Genomic DNA, 21,742 nt, shown 5'->3' on the forward strand with positions numbered 1-21,742 from the left:
CTTCATGTAAAGTTCATATACACGTTCATGGAAATAGATTATGGAAAAATCGGACATATAATGTCCATACAATCTTTTTGTTAAACTACGAGAGTTCAATGTAGTGTGAATAGCATGTGTAGAGTGCATAACCTGCATTGAATAGACAAGTTTTCAACAGTAAATACGCACAACACATCAACATCATTGTTATTTACGTATATAAATTTTACAATTACATTCTATAAAAAACATAAACAATAGGAAAAAACTTGTCTTTATTTATCTATAAAAAGAAAATAAATTCTATTTAAAATAATCATTTCATGATTTCCCATATTTTTCCTGTCATACTTACGACGGTATGGAATTTAGAAGATCAGAAATAAACTTTTGTGAATCACCAACATCCGTAAGTATACCTAACATAAAAACCAATATTATTTTTGGCCACATACAGTTATTACCCCCCCCCCTCTCCGTAATAAAATGTCAATTTACGACTGTTCTATCTATTGTGATCAATGAAAAGATTTAAACTGATAGTCGTACGTGAGAACTGATGAACTTTTGAAAACTGTTGTAATTTTCAAAAAAACTTCCTAGAATTAAAAAACTCAGCAAGAAAAAACTGTTCAGCCAATAAAGACATACCTGTGACGTCACATATCTCAGGAAACGATGAAGCAGGAAGAAGATCATCTTGGTAGTAACGGACAATCTGTAAAATGATAATAAAGAATAAAAATACATACTTTAACACAAAAATAATAAACCATACAAACTACAAACATCACCTCTTCACAGAACTTTAACACTTTTTCATCGTTATTTCGAATAAAAAAAGCGAGATCTTGGGACCACGTTGCTGTTGACAAAACGTTCGCCTGAGTAAAAGAAACTAATTTTAAGAACATGAATTGGGTAATAAAAACACACGAAACCTTCATACCTTGAGAACGTGTTGCAGTTTATCGAGAAGAGCGAAGTATATAAGTATTGGTCGATAAACATTATATGGTTTTACTTCACAGTCAGTAAGTCTACATGACAGAAAAATAAAATACAACACGATTGTCAACACATAACAATCAAGCAAAGAGGACTGAGTTTTTTAAAACATAAAAAATTAGTTCTTTGAAGGCACTACATTCCATAAATTCATCAAAAGCGAACTCACTTGGATGTACCCTTGGGAGACACGTGACGAACATGTGCTAAAATGATCAGTCTTCGAAGAAAAATCAAACGTAATTTTTTCCATTCGTCAAGATGATGTGTAAATAGTGAAAGAACAATCATGAACATGGGACCATTCACCTTAGAATAACAAAAATAAATCAAAGTTTACTTCATTAATAGAAATCATATGTCCAAAGTGTAAGAGTATAGTCCATTGGTGATATTTCAGCAGGTAATAAAGGGTTAAAAAGTTACCCAAATTACTCTCAAATTATAATTCATGGACTATTAGCAACGCTAAACATTAAGAAAGAATTTCATGCGAGACAGCAAAATCATCGTTAAAACCAACTTACCTTTTTAACCATTTAAATAAATGTTAAAAACATTACCGAAAGTCGAATGACTAAAGATACGTAGACTAACCTCGAACGAAGACTGTACCCAAGAAGAAAGCGTTTCTTCTATAAACGTCGTCATTGATTTCTCTAAACTTCTAATACGTGCTCTAAATTAATGAAAAATAACAATGAACATCGTACACAGTAGGCAGACATGAACATATATTGTAGAGAAAAAATAGATATAACATACAGTGGAGCTTACGTGTTCATGATATATAAAGCCATATGTATCATGTATGGTATGATGTTGAAGTTACTCTGACGTCCTCCACCTCCTGAATCCTCGTTGAAAGATTTCTCAAAAGCAAATCTGACAAGTAGTAACTTTATATCATGAAGAGTGTTTTGAAACGTCGGCTCTATGTGACTTGTTGCTTCTTGAATGTAGTTATTGTGTCTTGAAATAAAGAGAAACATGAGTTTAAAACAAACATCGAAATAAGAAAACTACTTCATCCTCTAATCAATCTATAAAATAAACCTAGGATAATTGCCACAAAGATAGAACCTAAACTTATTGCTACAATAACCAGTGAAAATATTTCATTTGTAATGACAAATCCTGTTCACCTTGCCAAGCAGCTAGCAAATGATGACTCTGGAACCTATAAACAAGATATAGATCTAACATCGCTGGTTAAAAATGACGATATATTTTTTCACACTAAACCTGGGGTCCCCAAAGTGGTAAGAGACCGTTACACTTCGTGTTAGAATTCTGAAGGGCAGCACTTTCCCATTCATCTCGACCTCGAGCCAATCTTAAAAGAGAATTAATCAAAATACATAGTAGAAATACTTGATAGTGAAAATGGCAAATTTCAGACGAGAAACGTAACCTTACTAAAAAATCAATGCAAAGCTTATAAGAAATAAATAAAATCGCCATTATATATGTAAAACAAAGAGAACAGAATTTTTCTCAATACGTCGTAATATTTCGACATCTTCAGTTTAATTAGATTGAATTATAAATGATCGTAATAAAATGTGAATAATTTTTTCTCTATGTTTTATCTATAATGCTAATTCATTAATTTGTTATAAGCGAGGCTTTAAAATGTTACAATAATCATAAGATCAATTGTGAGAAAATGAATTACCTTATAGCAGCAACATGACATTCATAATGTACAATAGTAAAATGACTCACAGTCGTGTAGCCCTAGTTATTACAAATGAAACAATCATTATTTTACATAAATCTAATAGCTTCTTGTGTATCTTTCATCAAAACCCTCAAATCTTCAGACTTGCCTGAGTTTTTCTTTGTTTTAGTTCAAAGCTGTCTAAAAGGCATCTTTTTGTAAACGTATAAACACCAAGAACCTGCAACAACACGTTTTTTTTTACATAAAATTGATAATTATGAAATCTCATCTTCTCTATTCATAAGAAAGCCAAAAACTCACCTTATTTGGATGATATTTATAACCTTCACGACAGATACAACATGTTAATCCTGTTTCATTAGAAATTTCTTCAAACCCCTGAATAACAGCTGAGGGCTTTGAGATGATTTTCCCACTTTCAGTTGCCTGAATAAAAATACAAATTAAAGCTTGAGTTGCATCGTTTGCTGTAATTTTGTAAATGATAATCAATAGTTACACTCATCCCCAGATCTCCCAGTTGTTTATGACGCATTGCCATAGCCAATTTCTTTTTTTCAAGTCGTGTTTGACGTCGAACGGCATTCACCTAAAATACAACCACAGTGAATGCAGTTTAATGCTTCAGAATAACAGAAAATACAGCCACAGTGAATGCAGTTTAATGCTTCAGAATAACAGATAAAAAATCCACCTTACCTTGGTTTTAACTTCAGGGTGATCTTTTAAAGCCTCCATCAGGTTTTCTGCCAATGAACCAACTTTTTCTTCAGAGGAGACTTGTTCAAGACGATGTATACATGGTACAGCGCTTTTAGACACAGACAACTAACGAAACGTTGTAAGCGATGAGAAGTCATTCCACAAAAATGGCAGCAGACTTGAAAATACCTGTGATTGCTCATGATTCTTGCACATTCCTGACAGAAACTTGAGGATAAAAGGAAGCGAAGAGCGTGCAAGAAATTCTCTCCATGCGTCAGTTTCACTTAAATTTGATGTACTGAAGAAAAACAAAACTTTCATAAAAATGATCATTTTTAGGTTGATGATGAACAATTATCACCTGAATGATTGAGTTGGAGTATAGTTTTCTAGATAATTGACGGCTTTTTGAAGTAGATTTCTTTTGATTATGATATTCTTTAACTCATTGCCATTCTCGTCATTCTAAAACATAAAAATAATCAATTTGGAAACAATAATTGAGTAAAAATAAAATTTCTTACCTCAATACCCTCAGCAATGTTACAGAAACATTCCAAAAACAATGTTTCATCGTCAGTATGCGATTGATCGAATCTGAAAAAAAAAGAGAAAAATAAAATGAACCAGAATACAGAGGACGAAGAAACTACTAGCGTGAACAGAACTCACTTTTCAAAATCAAGATACGGTTCAAAATAATCAACCAAAGCGTTCATGCTTTTCTCATCTCCAAATGTCAGAAACGGAAGAATACGCATCAGTGATAACAAAATGTTCTTGTTCGATCGCTTTTAAAACAAAAAACAATAATGATAATTTATATGCTTACATACATCACTACATACATTGATGAATTGAACATACAACGTAAGGTGTTTTAATGATGTCCAATAACATTTGCAACTGCAACTCTTCATTTTCAGGAGTTTTAACTTGCATGTGCTTAATATTAGCACCTCCAGCTTGTAATAATACTTCAATGATAGCAAGAATCTGTTCCGACATTTTATTGATACCAATTGGCGAAGTTTGCTCAACGAGTAGGATCTAAAGGCACAAAAGCATTAAGTTCAAATTAATGATGATGGTTCGTGTAGTACACGAGTAAAAAATATATTTTAAGACTTTTTAAAAATAACAACGAAAAATTTTGTTTGAATCAAATTTAATGTGTATCGTCATTCCTTTTGTTGAGATAGGTGTTTGAGATAGGAGTTAATTAGGCTCAACTAAGAGTTAATTGCATTTCAAATTTGTGTGTTTATTAAGCTCAAGAACTTTATTGGATATTGAGTTTTTAAGAACATTTCAAGTGCCCTAAAATTCATTTTTCAATTTGAAGATTTTTCAAGGACTTTAAGCACATACACAAACATAAATGAAAATGTCTAAGAGCTAGAGGCTCGCACCTGATTCAAACGGTCCAATAAAATCTTCAAGGTTTTCAGCGAAGGTTTGGCCAAATATTCACGATTTGCCTGATTCCAAAGAAGCAATCCAGATTGAAAAATAAATAAAAAGATCTTTTGTAAAGATATATCACAAACTGTCCATCCACTTACCTTTACTTTGACACAAAACCCGAGAAGTTTAAGAAGAACTTCAAGTAGATGTCGACCTCGTGTCAAGTTACGAAGACCAGACAACCTGCGAAAGGGTGTAAAAATAGTGGTTGAGAAAGCTAAAAAAATCTACGTCGTAAAGGAAAAGCAAACCTTTTTAAAATGGCCTCTAGACCTCCACATTCACTCATTACATTAGCCATTTTATACACTACTTCATCATCAACACCTTCTTCTGAATAACAAAGAAATGTTGACATTTTTTTACTTTAACATTTTTTATTGACAGTAAATGTTCACATACGATTGTTCTTATCGAGTTGTTCAACAATGTCTTCAGTTGCATCGCCAAGTAAACCTGAAATAATAACAGAATTTAAAATATAAAATTCTCTTTAAAAAAACATTCATCATCAGATTACCTCTCATACGGTAGACTACTTTCATTGCTTCGCCCTAAGCATTGTAAAAACATTAGTAACTACATGTATGAACATGGCGGAGTGTAGAAACACAAGATTGAACGTATAAAACCTCTCCTTGCGGACACCATATCTTCTTATACACATCTTTAACTGGTAAATCCAAACTAATGATCTTTGAGTTTACAAGAAGCTTAAAACAAAATCATCAATAAGAAATTTCGCGCTACGTGTTAAAGAATACAGAAATTGTCAAAATGAACCTCCATGCCAGTGTCATCTTCCAATAAAGCAATAAGATCACAATCCGTACATATCTTGTTCTTAACATCTCTCATTAAAGGCCTAAACCACTATCAGTAGATCTAAAAGAGAATAGGAGCAATAATGATCATTTTGACTCTGAAGATGACTACCGCTAAGGTTGTCGAAACGTCAGTCAACAACAACAAAACAGTCCTTCTCAGGACTATACCAACCTGGACGATCTACATTTACAAACATGTAATTATCATTAACTAATAAGGACGAAAGTTTAACAATAATATTGACTAACTTATATGGATTTCCTTGCATTCTTCCTTGAAGGAAATCTTCTTGTTGAGGATCTTTTTCCAAAATCAACAGAAACTCGCTCGTATCGTTCTCTTCCTACAAAATCAAAGTGATAAATTTTCAAGCCAAATTAAATGACGTATAAGTTAAGAGGTTCGTGCAATGTCCTGGACACTACATTAACGTACTTACAGGGAATATAATGTTACAAAGTCGTTCAAATATGAAAACAGGAGTGCGTATGTCTTCAAGTTCATATCTAGGTACAAAAACCAAATTTTAGAAAATTTTGTAGAAAATAAAGACTTTTCTACAGTTTATAAGGACTTACCTATTTAAAGTGTTTACACAAATTGCCATGAACTCTCTCGTCTCAGATTCTGTTCCTGAAGTTAACTCACCAAGAAGATTTAATAGTATTTCCTGACTCTGATCGACCAGCTTGGTTCGTTGGACAACAAGTCTGGAAGGAAAATCAAAGAGAATAACTTCATTTATAATGTTCAAATCTCGATGAAGAAGATGATACAGTACCGTCTTAATGACAGATATCCATTAAGTACTGTTCCCACTAGTTTTACTTTAAAGTTTTGTTTGATTTTCTTCTCTTCAATGAACAAGGCCATGAGTTCTGTGAACAAAGTGTTATAATACTAAGATTGTTCTCGTGTTATTAGTATAGAAAACAACAATAAGAAACGATGCATAAAACCTGTTAATCTTTTGAGTGAGTAACCTTGGGATAAATCTGAACATAAAGATGTTTCTTCTAAAACAGTCAACTGTTCAATTTCCTAAAGAATAAACTTTCAATATTGATTCAAGTTATTTTAATTCAAATAAACACAATGAATATTTAAAAGAACCTTGATGATAAGATCTCGAATAATCAACAATGCTCCACATGAGGCAAGATATTCTTTCCAACTGGCAGGTTTCATTAAGTCCGTGTATAAATTGAAAAATTCCGCTGCATTCTCCCCGACATTACCGACATCTTGAAGGTAACTTCATGAAATTTGAAAACGAGTAAAATAATTTTCATCTTTAGACCTTAAAATAGTCATGTATTTAGTACCTTGTAAGTATATTTAAAATATGACATTTTCTGTTTGGAATCTAAAAGGTAGAAATAAACATGAACAATGATGATTGCATGAAGGTTACAAACAATAAATTTCTTACCTGACAAATAGTTTCCACTATGCTACAAGCGACCTGCCTTAACGTTCCACAAGAAGGAGCAAAGATAACATTTCTTAACCATTCACCACTAAGATATGATGATTCATTTACTGAATCTTGACGATTCTCATCATTTTCGCTTGTTTTCAACAGCTTGCTGTTCTTCCATTCTTCAAAACATGCTTCTGGTTTTGCGTCGATCCAGTCTTTCATGTTAACATTGATTGTTGGTCTTACTTTAAACGTCGCCACTTCACTTACACTCTTTTGCTGAGGTAAAATGACAAAGAAATCGATTACCATAAATGCAAGTAGTCAAATATGAGAGAAAAATCATTTAATACCTACCCCCGTGGTCTTGTTAACAGTTTGTTTAGGTTTTACAAATTGTGCAAGAATATTCAGACATGGTAAAGTTACAGTTTGAACAACAATGGGGCTCACATGTTGAACTGATTGTAGAAAAAGTTGAGTTACTAAACAAAAATATAAATATTAAAGAAATTTTTAATTTACAAAAATGATTCATTGAATATCAAAGATTTTATTTTACCACAACGTAATCTTTGTTCCCAACATTTATCTTCCAACTGAACAACAGTTGTAAGAAGTTTCATATCTCGACTAATGGAGGATGACTGAAAAAAACCCCACACACAACAAATGTGTTAATAATGTTTTCTCAAGAAGAATAGGAGTTACATCAGACTTACCACTGATGGATTTATATTCTGTACTGCGATACCTTGACTCACACGACTCATTAATATTTTATCAAGTTCCTCTGTTGCTTCAGGATTATTTCTTATCAACAGACAAAGCAAATCTCGAACGTTTCGTCTAATGGACGATGTTCCTTGATACAATGTAAAATTTACTAACTCCACAATAAGACCCTAAAAACAAGAAAGAAAAGATATTTCCACAGATTATCATCACCATCATAAGTATTAGAGGTCATTCTTATTCTAACAAATATACAATATATTACCTCTTTTATGAGTGTATTTCTAGTGGATGCCTTCATAGCTAAAGCTTTTAATAAAGTTACACAATGATCAGTAGCAGCTGACGAACAACCATAGCAACGACCAGGAACAGACTGACTGTTTGCGTATGAATTATTTATCACATTTTCTTTATTTGATCTTTCGTCGCGTTCTTTTCTATCATATTCAATTAATTCTTTACGTGAAGCTAGGACGTTCTACGATAAATTATTAATTAATAAATGTAAGTTACAAAACTAAACTTGCCGTAACTACTTAAAATAAATTATCGTACCTGCATAATTTTACTTAGCTCATCAAAGTTTCCTTTACAATCAACACAATATCTCTGAGCTACAGCCTGAATATTCTTATTAACAGCATGACTGCCAGCTGTTTGACTGCCAGAACTAGTAGTTGTAGTAACAATCTGGCCAGCTTCATTCTGCAATACGACATTAGTATTACATTAAGTATAATACATCAAAGTTCGACAACGCAAAGACATGTTTGACAACGCAAAGATATGTTTGACAACGCAAGATAAGACAACGCAAAGAAATGTTTGACAACGCAAGATATGTTTGACAACGCAAAGACATGTTTGACAACGCAAAGATATGTTTGACAACGCAAGATAAGACAACGCAAAGACATGTTTGATACCTTGACCAACTCGTTGTCTCCTTGTTCAGAAATTTTCATCAACAGCGAATCCAATGGTTGACGTTGAGCGACCAATTGACGATATATTTTGTCTGCACGATCCAACAAGTTGTTAATACTTGCAACAGCCTACAGAAAAAACACGATGCAATGATGCAGTCCCTTCGATGAAAATTGACGTCATATAATAAAACGTCACGATATCACGTGATATGTAAAAATAGTAACGACATCACTCTAATAAAAAGTTTATGTAAGATAATAAAAGAGCTCATGACATGAGGTAAAAATAAGAATACAGTATCACATTAACCTTCTTTCTGTCTTCTTCATTCTCTATAGGATCAACAGCACAACATGGCTTTGCCGTGAGACTGATGTCAAACTTCGCGTATTTACAAAAGCCACAAGCATTGCACAAAAATGGATCCTTCTCGTCATAATTAATCGACCTAAACATCATCACGAGTTTCTACTTAATGGATGCTTTCGTTCATCATGTACGAACAGTAAATGAGAGAATTACAGTGTAAACTACGTAGCTAAAAATGTACAAACATGCTTAAGGCTGTGTGGGGGAAGGGGTTCTAGTCTGGATTTCGCTCGCTACTTGTTGCCTTACCATGTTTAAGGCTGTGTGGGGAAGGGTTCTAGTCTGGATTTCGCTCGCTACTTGTTGCCGTACCATGTTTAAGGCTGTGGGGAAGGGTTCTAGTCTGGATTTCGCTCGCTACTTGTTGCCGTACCATGTTTAAGGCTGTGAAGGGTTCTAGTCTGGATTTCGCTCGCTACTTGTTGCCGTACCATGTTTAAGGCTGTAAGGGTTCTAGTCTGGATTTCGCTCGCTACTTGTTGCCGTACCATGTTTAAGGCTGTGTGGGGGAAGGGTTCTAGTCTGGATTTCGCTCGCTACTTGTTGCCGTACCATGTTTAAGGCTGTGTGAGGGCAGGGTTCTAGTCTGGATTTCGCTCGCTACTTGTTGCCGTACCATTTCCAAACTTTTTTGTTGAATTCTGTTACCTTTCTTATAAAGATTGGGAAATTTTTAAAATTGTTTGGTGCAATAGAATTTTGTAGGGAAATCGGTGAACCCCTGCCGTATCGCTCTCATAACTCCGTCCCTAAATAAGGATTTGTAACAAATATTGTAAAATAATGTAATTTACCGGCATTTATGACATTGATAGACATTCTCTCCACAGTTTCCACAAACTCCAGGATTAGCCGGAACAGGTGCACTACATCGAGGACATTGAAGAGTCTCAGAGGACGCTTGAAGGTTTTCAAAGAAGTCAGCATACTCAATCATGAGGTTACAAGCAACTATAGGCAAAGGAAATTCGATCTTCAGTTCAGTTTGACCTTGCATTAAGGAACATCTCTTTGCTTTTTGCCAAAGATCGTTCTTGTTCTTCAGTTCAACGACAGATTGAACGGAACGATTATTGTAGTACAAGTTGATTGTCTTCACCTGCAGTAAAACCAAACACATTTAAATGCTAGCATAAGGCAATCTGCTGCTGCGATATTTTGCAATTTTTAAGCTCCATATACGTCGATGGAACACAAAATAAGGATGTTTTATTTATGATGCTCTAAGTTAAACAAGTAGATTCATAACATGTAAAACGTACCATCTTTTGTCTTTTAACGTCACTCACACGAATGGTAACCTTAGAGATGTTGTGACTGCCAATCAACTTTACCATATGTTTTGTCGTGGTAAATCTTGCATCAGACTTAATGGCTGAAAGTTTACTATTACTGTAAGGAACTTCGGGATTGTTGCACACTAAACAGGGATCACTTTCTAAATAGAATCCATCAAAATCCACAAGGCCCGAAAGTAACCTGTAAACAAGTCAGAAAGACATTCTTTAAAAAAATAATTGACATGATGATTGTAAGAAAAATAATACAAAAACAGATATTTCACCTGTAAACGTTTGAATTCGCATGATTTCGTAGAATTTGATTCTGTTTCCTTAACAAAAGCATGGCTTTCTCAGAAAACTCTGCGGCTTTATGATCCGATAGGGAAGATTTTATCGTGAAATAACCAAGAAGGTCTACAAACTGGGCAGCTTTTCGTCCAAAGACAGGTAACTCAGGCCATAGACTCCACATCATCTCAGACAACTTCTCTTGGTAGTCTACACCACAATTTCTACAGAAAAAATTAAGAAATCGAAACTTTTTTGAAGACAAAAACTAGCACTAAGTATATGTCCATAAAAATGAGAGCATTCTTGATGAAATATCGTGCTTAACCGTTTCTAAAATATTTTGTGTATTAGTAAAGGAATTCTTGTTCATGTGCATACGAGATTTGTCTAAGAAACTTGTGATTTATTTCATATGAAGGTATGTACATAATACAAATTATAATTTGATTAATAGTGTATGAACTTACTTATGAGTAGAGTAAATAAGAGAATGGGCTTGCCAACGAATGTTTGTTGAGTTGGATTGTAGCAAGAAACAACGAACAAATTGTTTGATGTCTTCAACATCAATATTTTCAATGAACTGTTTAACAAGAAGCTGACAGGATGCTTCTTCATTTTCTGAGTTCTTCTCGCTCTCATTGTTTATACAAAGAGCAGAAGTAAGTAAGTGTAAAATAGTACTCGTTACTCCTTCGTTGATAACATAGCTAACTTTAAATAAGAATGAAAGAGTTCCTAAAGAGAGAAAATTTATTGATAAGTATTATGTATTTATTACAAACTAAAAATATAGATTGTACTTTTCTAACTTACTTGTATTCTTAATGCAGTAAGTTTTCCAATTCTTTGTTCTATTGGTGGAAATATCAGCTGTAGATTTAAGGTGTTCAATAAGCTCAAGTAAAGTATCATATTCTACGTTCATTGATGTTTCCTGATTTTCACTAAATCCGCCAGCTTCAGATATGGCTCTGCAATTATTTCCATGTTAAATTCAACGGAAGAATACTAAATATGAAAATATATAACATTATTTTCGAAATCAGACCATTGCATGTATTTATACCTGACAATTCTAAAGTGGAGATTAAGAGCATGAGAGTCTCTCTGTTCTCGATAATTTTCTTTTGATCCACAAAGAAACAGTAATAGTTTACGAACTTGTCTCTTGATTTTTACAAATGAAGTTTGTTGAAGCATCATATACTAACAACGACAAGGAAATTAGCAAAACAAATATAGTGAGTATAAATAGAAATTATTTTCTACAACCTCAAAAAGACATGTGAACCACTCTTCAGATAATTCACTCTTTTCACTGTCATGTACAATTTTCTTAACTTGATAAGTTAAACGTAAAACCATTTCAGTAACAAGCAAAGGATAAGCTTCGAACACATCACTTGCATGACTCTGCAAAATAAACATACATAAACATTTCATATAAATACAGTTAAAATACTGATGCATAAACCATGATTACCTTAACATATTGCTTTAAGAAAAACGGCGACATATCAGGTGGAGAGTGCCTGGGTTGTGGTTTTAGTAAGCTGACAATTGTTTCTTCATCTTCACTAGATTTAATTCGGCTTTGCCAGTGGTCAGTTAAATGTTGCAAAACGGTAAGACAATGTCGCATAATGTTGTTATCGAAAAGTAAAGTCGCCACCTGATTGGATAGTGATGACGTATCCTATAGTGAATAAAATAATTTGAATGAAATTTCATCAAGTTATGACAAATATCAATAATACATGATGACCTCTTCAGAAGAATTATTTGATGATCTTGATCTCGACATAAGAACACTAAGAAAACGCATGATGATGAGTTGCACTTCACGAGGACTGGTACGAGAAGCTATGTTCGATATATCTGATGAATTTAAATGTAGTTCGTGAAGACATTTTGAAAACAGGATACGATGAAGTTGTTCTTTTTTCTCTGTATCGCTGTTATCAACATCAAAACACAACATAAGCAGCACCTGTGGCATAAATAATTGACTGAAAATAAAATACTAAAGTAAATATCATGACGACATGACATCATTACAACATGTGATGATGAAAATGATGACGTCATTACAACATGTGATGATGAAAATGATGACGTCATTACAACATGTGATGATGAAAATGATGACGTCATTACAACATGTGATGATGAAAATAATGACATCATTACAACATGTGATAATGAAACTAATGACATCCTTACAAAACGTGATCAAAACATCATGGTATTGTGTACCTGCATGAATGGTATCGCTTGAAGGCCAGTAGTAGCAGTCAGTCGATGGAAATGATCAATAAAAGAGCGAAGCATGACCAAGTTCAGATTGTTGAGTTTTTCACGGAAATCCTCATCATATTTGTCACGTGATATGTCATCAGGTTTTGGATTGGCTGCCACTCCACTCTCAACTTCTACAACAAAATGAAAAACTGGCAAAATAAATAAATGAACATAACAAACAATCTCAATCAATGAAGCCGAACCCATTGCATCCTCCTGTTGCTCCTGTTCATCCACAGGACTTTCACCGGATATTGACTCAGCACTTCCTTCACTAACTGAACCCAGGTCTTGACTGGATTGTTGTGCATCAGTTGCAGGTTGAATTGGAACTAAATCCAAAGATCCAGTGGTTGGTTCAAGATCATCTTCGCTTGCATGACCTATAAATGATAACACAATAATATGTATAGCAGGGGGAGGGGGGTAGCAGGAGTTGACCAAAATCATTTTTTATGTTTTACCAGATGCCGAAGATGAGGAACCTTCTGTTTCATCTATAGGAGCACCATTTTCTATTGCTTCTCCAAGAAGATGATGTAATCCCATCGCAGATTCTTCTCCTTGATCTTGTAAACTTAGAGCTATAGCAAGCTCCATCATCGCTTCATCATCAGCATCTGGGGGGAGCTCATACACAGCAGGGAAGCTAGAATTTAATAAAACCCCAAGTTGATTACTTGATGACGCTGATGGTCCACTGCTTTCTAATGAAGGTCCACTTCCTCCTGATGATGGTCCACTGCTTTCTAATGAAGGTCCACTCCCTCCTGATGATGGTCCAGATTCAGGTTGACGGTCGTTACGTACATCCTGATTAAATTCATTATTCTATTATGTAAGGTTGTTTTGTTACCGCAGCTTGAATCCAAATATTTATCCTTACCTCACTTGACCACAACCGATTCATATTATCGTTATCACTCTGCGTGACATGCGCACTAGAGTCAGCACCATTAGCTTCTCCAGGACCAACATTTTCAGTAGCGGAGACATTTCTGGTTCCATCGACTTCATCATTTTGTGAATTTTCCTCGGTATCAATATTTGCCTTATTTTGTTCATTCTTAGGTGAAGAACGTCGTGTTCGGGGCCTGAGGACAAATGCTAGAGAATGTTTACACGCAAAGCTTACACGATGGTCCTAAAATAAATGATAAAAAATGAATGACAACATTTATATTAATGCACTGTTGACAATTTCATTAGAAAAGATACATAAAACACATATATAGTATACATATCAACTTAATACATCGCGACAACCAGCTTTAGCTTACGTTGTAAACGTGTCTATATAAAGTTGAATGTGTCCATCAATGTAATATCATCATCATCACATACGTAAAGAAAACGTTCCCACCTCACATAGTAACAGGTCAATATAAAGTTGTGTAACCATGGGAACATGTATGACATCAGTGATGACAAAAGCATGAAGTATTTCCACCAAAGCAAAGACAACCATTTCAGTAAACTGTGTCCCAGAGCGAGCAAGAGATACAAGAAGAATTACTCGGTTGGTAACGATAGAAACTCCAAAATGCTGTAATTATTTGTTTTGCAAATGGTGTGCTGAAATTTTCAGTTAGTTCCGATGTGAATTTGACGATATTCTCTGGCCGATGGACAGCAACAGCTCGAGCCATTACAACGATTCTTTCAAATATTTCAGGATCAATGTCCTCCAAGTTATTATCATACAGAGTGTTGACAACGTACTTTAACTGTGCTAGATCCTAAATGTAAGAAAATCACGTCAAAATGAATGATGACATCAGCTTCAGAGATGACGTAAGATAAAGAATACATTTAAACAACGTCACACAAACTTTATGATTATTATAAGTCATCTTGGTAGGATGCAAGGAAGCTAACAACATTTTTGCTTGCTCTTGCACTTGCTGAGGAAGAGGTGAAGACAACATTGACGTTGCTATAGTGACGATTTCCTGGTGACTCTCGTCGTCATTTGATACCAAAGTAACCAGACCATCCAAAGCTCTCAAACAATTAGCAGTGATACTACAGAAAAACAGGTTACGTAGTAGAGTTAGTCGTTGCTCAAATTTAAATAACATGAATTTTTTACTAAAGTTCTACTTTATAAAGTGTTCCTTAAAGTTTCAGTGACTGTAAATGTGTGAAATAGATGTGATAACATTATTCCAATCATTAAAACTTACATTTCCTTCAGTGATAGTGGCGCAGCAGCGTTAGATATTACCTCCGATGGCTGAGTGAATGGATTGAGAGTTACTGAGGAGGATGTAGGGGTTGCTGAGGGTATACCGTCATACTGTAAGTCATCAGGCCAACCAAAAACCTCCTTGTTTTTGCAGTAAACTTTAATGGAGTCGACCATAGTAACATTGCTAACATCATGCGATTGACCAACTACACAGAAACACAATCATATCATTTATAAGTGCAGTCGATATATCACGAAGGATGATTTTGAAGGATGGTGATAAATTCACATTCATACATGTAATTGTTATTGTGCGGTCAGTGGAAAGGACCTCCTCGCGTGTGAATGGAATATCAAACCATCGATTTCTTTTGAGTTCAATGTCAATTGCGCGACCAAAGACTTCAATAAAACTCGGAGCTTTATCTATGGCTTGACATCCAACAAGAACTCGAACACCAACAATAACAACACCAGGGTTACAATTTGTTATTGTCATAGAAAAACTGTTCAACTAAAGAAAAACACCATTTTTACAAACACTTGACAAGTGACGACACATGCATATTTATCTTACCTTTGTACATGCAATATACATTCCTGCAGTCATAAGTCGTTGTTTCACTTGTTGAATGTTATACACATGTAAAATATCTCGACCACCAAACTCTACATCGTTCAATACTTGACAACTTTCAAAGAAATCAATAGGAAAATGAGGAGAGCTTGATGATCTAATGTCAATATGTTTCTTTGACTTTCTTGTCTTGAATGGCTTAAGCGAAGCAACGGCACTGCAAAAATATACCAATCGTTATCATTTCTCAATAAATATTTCATCATTTCAAGACACAAATGTTTATGAAACAAGTCAATATAAAAAATACCTGATCGATCGAAATGACGAAGACATCCAAAAGTTTGTGTGTTCTTGATTTATAGTGTTAACTTTGAGACTACCATCTTCACCAAGAATGATTAATGATGTTCTTGATTGCTCAGAATTTGAAAGATTATGACGAACAGCAAGTATATCCTGAATTTTTGCTTTTGATGACATGCCTTGATTTCTTGGTACTAAACGACACAACGACAAAATCTCTGTTAAAACTAAGTTACTTTCACATATTACTAACAGGACAATTGATTTAGAATTATTCTTATCTAGGCGGAAAAACTTTTCATGACTGAGAAAGACGGGGGAAAACGGAATGAAAAAAATATTAAAGATCAGAATGAAAGGAGAAGTGAACAACGAAGAAAAGGCGATAAAGAAACGTTTTCTAATACAGAAGGTTATATTTGCGACACAACAGAAAATTTCGATGGTGACTACAGGGGGGAGTCAATAGTTATAATGAGAGGTGCGGGGGGGTTCTTTAAAACAACAACTTACCAAGATACAATCAGGCTTAACCATGAGAACAACAGGAAGACCTGTTGTATGAGTTGAACAAAGCAAAACACCTGGATGTTGAAGAACTTCAGACCATTGACATAAGCTGATAAGAGCAGTTTTATTGGCATTAGACAATTTCACGTTGATTGGAAATATGTTGGTGATTTTTGACAGATTCTCGCCAAAGGTTCCAAGGAAGGTTTTACCTAAAACAAATCGATAAAATAATTAACAATAAGAAATGAAAAGAAATAATTACCATCATATAAACATACCTTGAACATAACTGAAGAATATAATTTGTAATCGATGTGAATAATAAAGAGATACACCTCCACCGCATATTTCACCATTATTATCATTTATATCAGGATGAACTATAGGTATTATATTTGTTAAATAAAAAGGTCCTGATTTTGCTGAACTTGATTCATCCAGTTGTTGAGAATATATGAGTCCATCGGAGGATATCAAACACATCACACGTAATGATGATTGAAACACAAATGTTACATCACGTATCTTGCCAGAAGGTAACACAAAATAATATACAGGACTGAGCGCATCTTTTGATAAGTCGTAAATCTAGATAATTATGAAACAAAAAATGAAAAATGACATATTAGAGGACACTTTTTCATTGCTATTTCTGGTTAACGTAAGCAGCCATTTAGTACCTGAACAAAGTCGGCAGTTACGATAGCAAGTTCTGTTTGAGATCCAGGAAGCCATATTGTTTTGATAATGAAATTGCCGCTGTCCAACTGAAAATGAAGAACAAGATGATTGAGAGTTGAGCCCGCGCTACTTAAAGTGAGAACATGACAGTCTTTGAGGCCAGCGACAGCAAGGAAGCTTTCGTTACAGATGTTTCCAGTTAAAGATAAAATTGTGAAGGAACTTGCGTTGTCGCCAATCGATTAATGTTCAATTTACGACGACTCGAGTCAGTTTGTTTGAGCAAAGAAGAAAGTTGAACAATGGTTATCTGAAAGAAGGAAGACATATAAATATAGTTTACCGTTCATAGAGAAAAAAAAAATTTACGTACTTTTCCTTTATCGTGGCTAACAGCAAGATGTTGACGACGTCCGTAACTTGATGTAAGACAACATATAGAGATACGACGTAAAACATGAGAAGCCAACAACTGTCGAATAGTTTGACCATGTTCACCACTGCAAACTAACTTCACATTCTCAAAATTTCCTTCTTGAGGACTCGATGAAACCGTCTATGTAACATTCGTTATGTTAAAATCAAAAGTTGTATCTTATATATCAAACATCGTCTATATTTACCACTAGTTGTTCATTATTATCCACTGATTTTTCAATGGAATGAAGATTATCCAAAGCTTCATCAATTCTTTGTCTTGTTCCACCTACAGCTTGCGCATGCGTGTTGATAGGACTCGTCACGTGGGAAAAGGTTTGCAATAAAGCAAGAAGAGCAGAACAAGTATGGTTGTCTTTAATAACATTTAGTAAAAATTTCTTGTTGACCTAGAATGACAACAGAGATACAATTAAAAAATTCTCGATAAAAAATATTTTTTGTCTGAATATTGCAATAAGTTAAAATGAGGTAGTGATAAACAGCTTTCACCTCGACTGTTTTCCTTAAATTACGTCGAAATATCGGTTGTCCAAACTCATACGTTGATTTCTCTTTTAAATGTTGATCAAAATTTGATTCATTGTTTACAGTAAGAACAGTTTCAGTTCGTTGTAATGGACGATAACTACTGTGAACATGTTTACCACCAGGACTATCAATGTCTGACACATCATGAGGATTTCTTTTCTTCATTGCCTGAGTTTAAAACACAGATGATTAAACAAAAGTTAAACTATCAATTTATCACCGCTCGTACCCTACAACTGTCATCTTCTTTTGCTCCACAGTCACAGAAGAAAGATCCATATTTAGCGTATGTTACATCACAATTTTTATGGCAGACTTTTGCACAGATGGTACACACACCAACACCGTCATTCATACCACATGTATGACAATGGTACCAATGTTGATTTGCAAATTCTTTTTTTGTTGTACTGAATGTACACAACTTATTCCACAGTTGATTTCCCTCAATATCTTCTTCCTATATAAAAAATATGATCCTTCAACATTTCACATCGCAGAATATAAACCAGTGACAGAGGCTTCAATCTGACCGTATTTTAAAAAGTTGTCTCCATCTCACTTACAGATTCTTCTGCTCCAGATTCATCATCATCATCAATGCCATCTGACTCTATGTCACTGGAACTATCATCACCTTGACAACCATTACAGATTGCATCATCATCCATATGCTTCAATACCACCATAACATCGGCAACATGAGCCAGCAAAACATTTGTGCACTCAATAAGACTGTTCGTGTGTTCCTTCTCCTGACCAATACAGATTTTACTAAATAAAAAAAATAAACAATAGATGTTTATGTTGCATACTACACACGATAATTTGAACAAGATAGATGCTACGAGGTACCAAAATTGTAACCAGACAACCACAGCCTCCATTAATTTCACATGACCTTTACCATCACCATATCCAGCAAGGGTTGAAGATACAGAAAGAAAATCAATGAACTTTGAACCAATAACAACAGATGAATCAGTTGCCATGTCTAGTAACCACGTTCCCAAAGGAATGATTGCATCAAGTAATGTATCAATCGCAGAGCTGCTTACAGGACTGAATGAATTAAAAATATAAATGAAGTCACAAAAAGTCGAGAGTTAAAACATGCGATGATAAAATGTTCAAATGGTCATAATATTTAATCAATAAATACCTATCTTCTTTAACAAACGATGAAACAATCGACTGAAGCAATAGACGATTGTCTGCCATTTTCCCTGTCATTTCTTTATCAGCAGGTCCACCGACAATAATTCTATTTAACCATATCGTCAGCAACGTTGAACAATCACTGATCTTCGATATGGACTGGACTAACGCTAGAGCTGTTGGATCATTTGGATTTTTATCATCTAAAGAATAAACTTTGTAATGAAGAAAAAATAAACAGTACGATACAATTGTTATTTAACATAAACTCACAAGTTTCCAGTGTACGTGACACAAACTTTAACATTCGGTAGACAAATGAAAGAGAAAAATTCTGGTTTGCAGATAACAAAAGAAGGCGAACAAATTTATCGTTATCTTCAAAGAAAATTTTCAAAGTATTCCTTCCTTCAGGACGCTCCAGTAGACCTTCCATGAATCTTTCACAATCAACAAAGATGTCTTCATTCAAAACTGACCTGACAATGAAGTATATATATTCATTTATTTAATCTAAAAACAAAACAAAACATAAACAGAAATAAATAGACATGATGAACTTACTCTTGTGAAGAAATGTTTTCAATCATAAGATCATAACAATTTTCTAAAAGATATCTTTGTATTTTTTCTGAGCATTTTTCATTATCCATAGATCCAAAACAGACTTCTAAGATACTTTCAGTTTCATCAAAGATATATTCCATCGAGGCATCAACCAGCAGAGGAATAATGGCCTTCGATATTTCATTTTCATAAGTGGTAGGCAGCGAGCTTTTGCTTTCCTGTTAACGATAATAATATGGTGTTACTGACTAGTTTTCCAATGAACCAATTACACCGAGATAAGTATATACTCACGTGACTAAAAATGAACCAATTACACCGAGGTAAGTATATACTCACGTGACTAAAAATTAACCAATTACATCGAGATAAATATATACTCACGTGACTAAAGTAGATATGAGTTGAACAAGAGATTTCATGACATGTCTAATGGATGCATCAAGATTGAAGGGAAAACGGAAAGACATGTGTTTAAGATGAGAAGCAATTAATGAATTTATCATTTCGTAGCCAGTGGTGACATTGTCGTTGATTACTTCTTCACGAGCAAATGAAGGGTTAAATTCAATGGAACCCAATCTATTCCAATTCTTTACCTCTTCAGCAGGGAGAGAAAGACCTTTACAAAGGAGATATTTACTAATTATAACATCTAACATGGTTATGGTCAATGATTCAAATATTTTATATTCAATATGAACAAAAAACACATCTAGCATGGTTATGGTCAATGATTAAAATATTTTATATTCAATACGAACAAAAAACACATCTAGCATGGTTATGGTCAATGATTAAAATATTTTATATTCAATATGAACAAAAAAACTCTAAAATATAAAAATCCCAGAAACTTAGAGCATTGAGCAATGTTAAATAAATTAAATCCTCAAATAGGACACTAATAGTAAAAAATCTGTTAAAACATCACCAAAATACCTGTTATAACAGGGTCTGGAAAGATTGTATTCTTAGCAAGTACTGATGATGATAATTTAATGACTTTGGAGTAAATTGTGATCTCTTTTTGACAAACTTTGAGATTTTGATGACACAGTAAGCTAAATCTACAAAGAAAAAAGTCAACATTGATGCACATTATTCAATCCATATTATCATTATTTAATCCATATTATCATTATTTAATCCATATTATCAATATTTAATCCATATTATCAATATTTAATCCATATTATCAATATTTAATCCATATTATCAATAGTAATTCATTCAATATAATAAAAATGTTACATACCTGGCAAAACTTTGATAAACCTCGATCAACTGTAAAACAATGCAAAGTAATTTCTCCAAAACCATTTTTAAATCATCTGTGATGACTTCAACATCTTTATTCAGAAGAAAACTTGTTCTTGTGACAATAGAATCAAGAGCGATTATTGCAAAGAGATTTGGTAGTTCACTTTCAACATTGATTTCTTTTTGACTCGATATCGTTTGCTCCAACATCTGAAAAATAAATAAATGTGAATTTAAGTAAAATTACTGCTCAATAATTGACATAAATTATTCATTCATTCACATGTTGACATAAATTATTCATTTATTCACAACTATCGATTTTCAATACTCAAAACAAGAACGCACCTCTTGTAAAATCTTCGTATGATATTTTAATGCGAAAATAACATCCCAAGGTTTCGTCAATTGAGAGATGTTATCATCGCTGAGTTTGAGATGAACCATTAAGCTCTATAGTAAAGAAAAATATATTATATGCATTTAATGCATCTGAGCCAGA

General features: G+C 33.9%; 1 protein-coding gene across 1 annotated transcript; it reads right to left on the reverse strand.

Annotated features, from left to right (window-relative positions):
• Positions 1-164: 164 nt before the first annotated feature.
• Positions 165-21,689, reverse strand: LOC124439258 (E3 ubiquitin-protein ligase UBR4-like). The gene is given in 81 exon segments (XM_046989481.1): positions 165-265; positions 338-401; positions 634-700; positions 777-866; positions 932-1,022; positions 1,160-1,299; positions 1,588-1,669; positions 1,768-1,962; positions 2,136-2,170; positions 2,236-2,326; positions 2,669-2,730; positions 2,823-2,894; positions 2,978-3,103; positions 3,177-3,266; positions 3,377-3,505; positions 3,569-3,680; positions 3,744-3,847; positions 3,907-3,979; positions 4,055-4,173; positions 4,250-4,432; positions 4,795-4,863; positions 4,948-5,032; positions 5,101-5,182; positions 5,252-5,305; positions 5,370-5,403; positions 5,482-5,562; positions 5,633-5,715; positions 5,718-5,734; positions 5,926-6,020; positions 6,117-6,183; positions 6,256-6,387; positions 6,459-6,555; positions 6,637-6,718; positions 6,791-6,932; positions 7,003-7,043; positions 7,110-7,379; positions 7,458-7,585; positions 7,663-7,747; positions 7,823-8,005; positions 8,101-8,316; positions 8,394-8,543; positions 8,765-8,893; positions 9,078-9,216; positions 9,932-10,236; positions 10,400-10,616; positions 10,702-10,932; positions 11,179-11,449; positions 11,528-11,685; positions 11,781-11,920; positions 11,987-12,127; positions 12,198-12,410; positions 12,480-12,704; positions 12,971-13,146; positions 13,219-13,398; positions 13,480-13,828; positions 13,902-14,159; positions 14,379-14,532; positions 14,534-14,754; positions 14,848-15,040; positions 15,202-15,412; positions 15,504-15,720; positions 15,784-16,000; positions 16,094-16,265; positions 16,268-16,283; positions 16,603-16,811; positions 16,881-17,190; positions 17,283-17,500; positions 17,503-17,593; positions 17,657-17,839; positions 17,907-18,110; positions 18,214-18,420; positions 18,482-18,712; positions 18,819-19,026; positions 19,108-19,314; positions 19,415-19,613; positions 19,684-19,889; positions 19,975-20,195; positions 20,362-20,599; positions 20,920-21,047; positions 21,236-21,450; positions 21,589-21,689. Coding segments are annotated over 77 exon segments (11,271 nt in total). The 5' UTR covers positions 20,118-20,195; positions 20,362-20,599; positions 20,920-21,047; positions 21,236-21,450; positions 21,589-21,689; the 3' UTR covers positions 165-261.
• Between the last annotated feature and the right edge of the window lie 53 nt (positions 21,690-21,742).

The sequence above is a fragment of the Xenia sp. Carnegie-2017 genome, unplaced genomic scaffold (assembly GCF_021976095.1).
Source record: "Xenia sp. Carnegie-2017 unplaced genomic scaffold, XeniaSp_v1 HiC_scaffold_19, whole genome shotgun sequence".
Taxonomy (NCBI): domain Eukaryota; kingdom Metazoa; phylum Cnidaria; class Anthozoa; order Malacalcyonacea; family Xeniidae; genus Xenia; species Xenia sp. Carnegie-2017.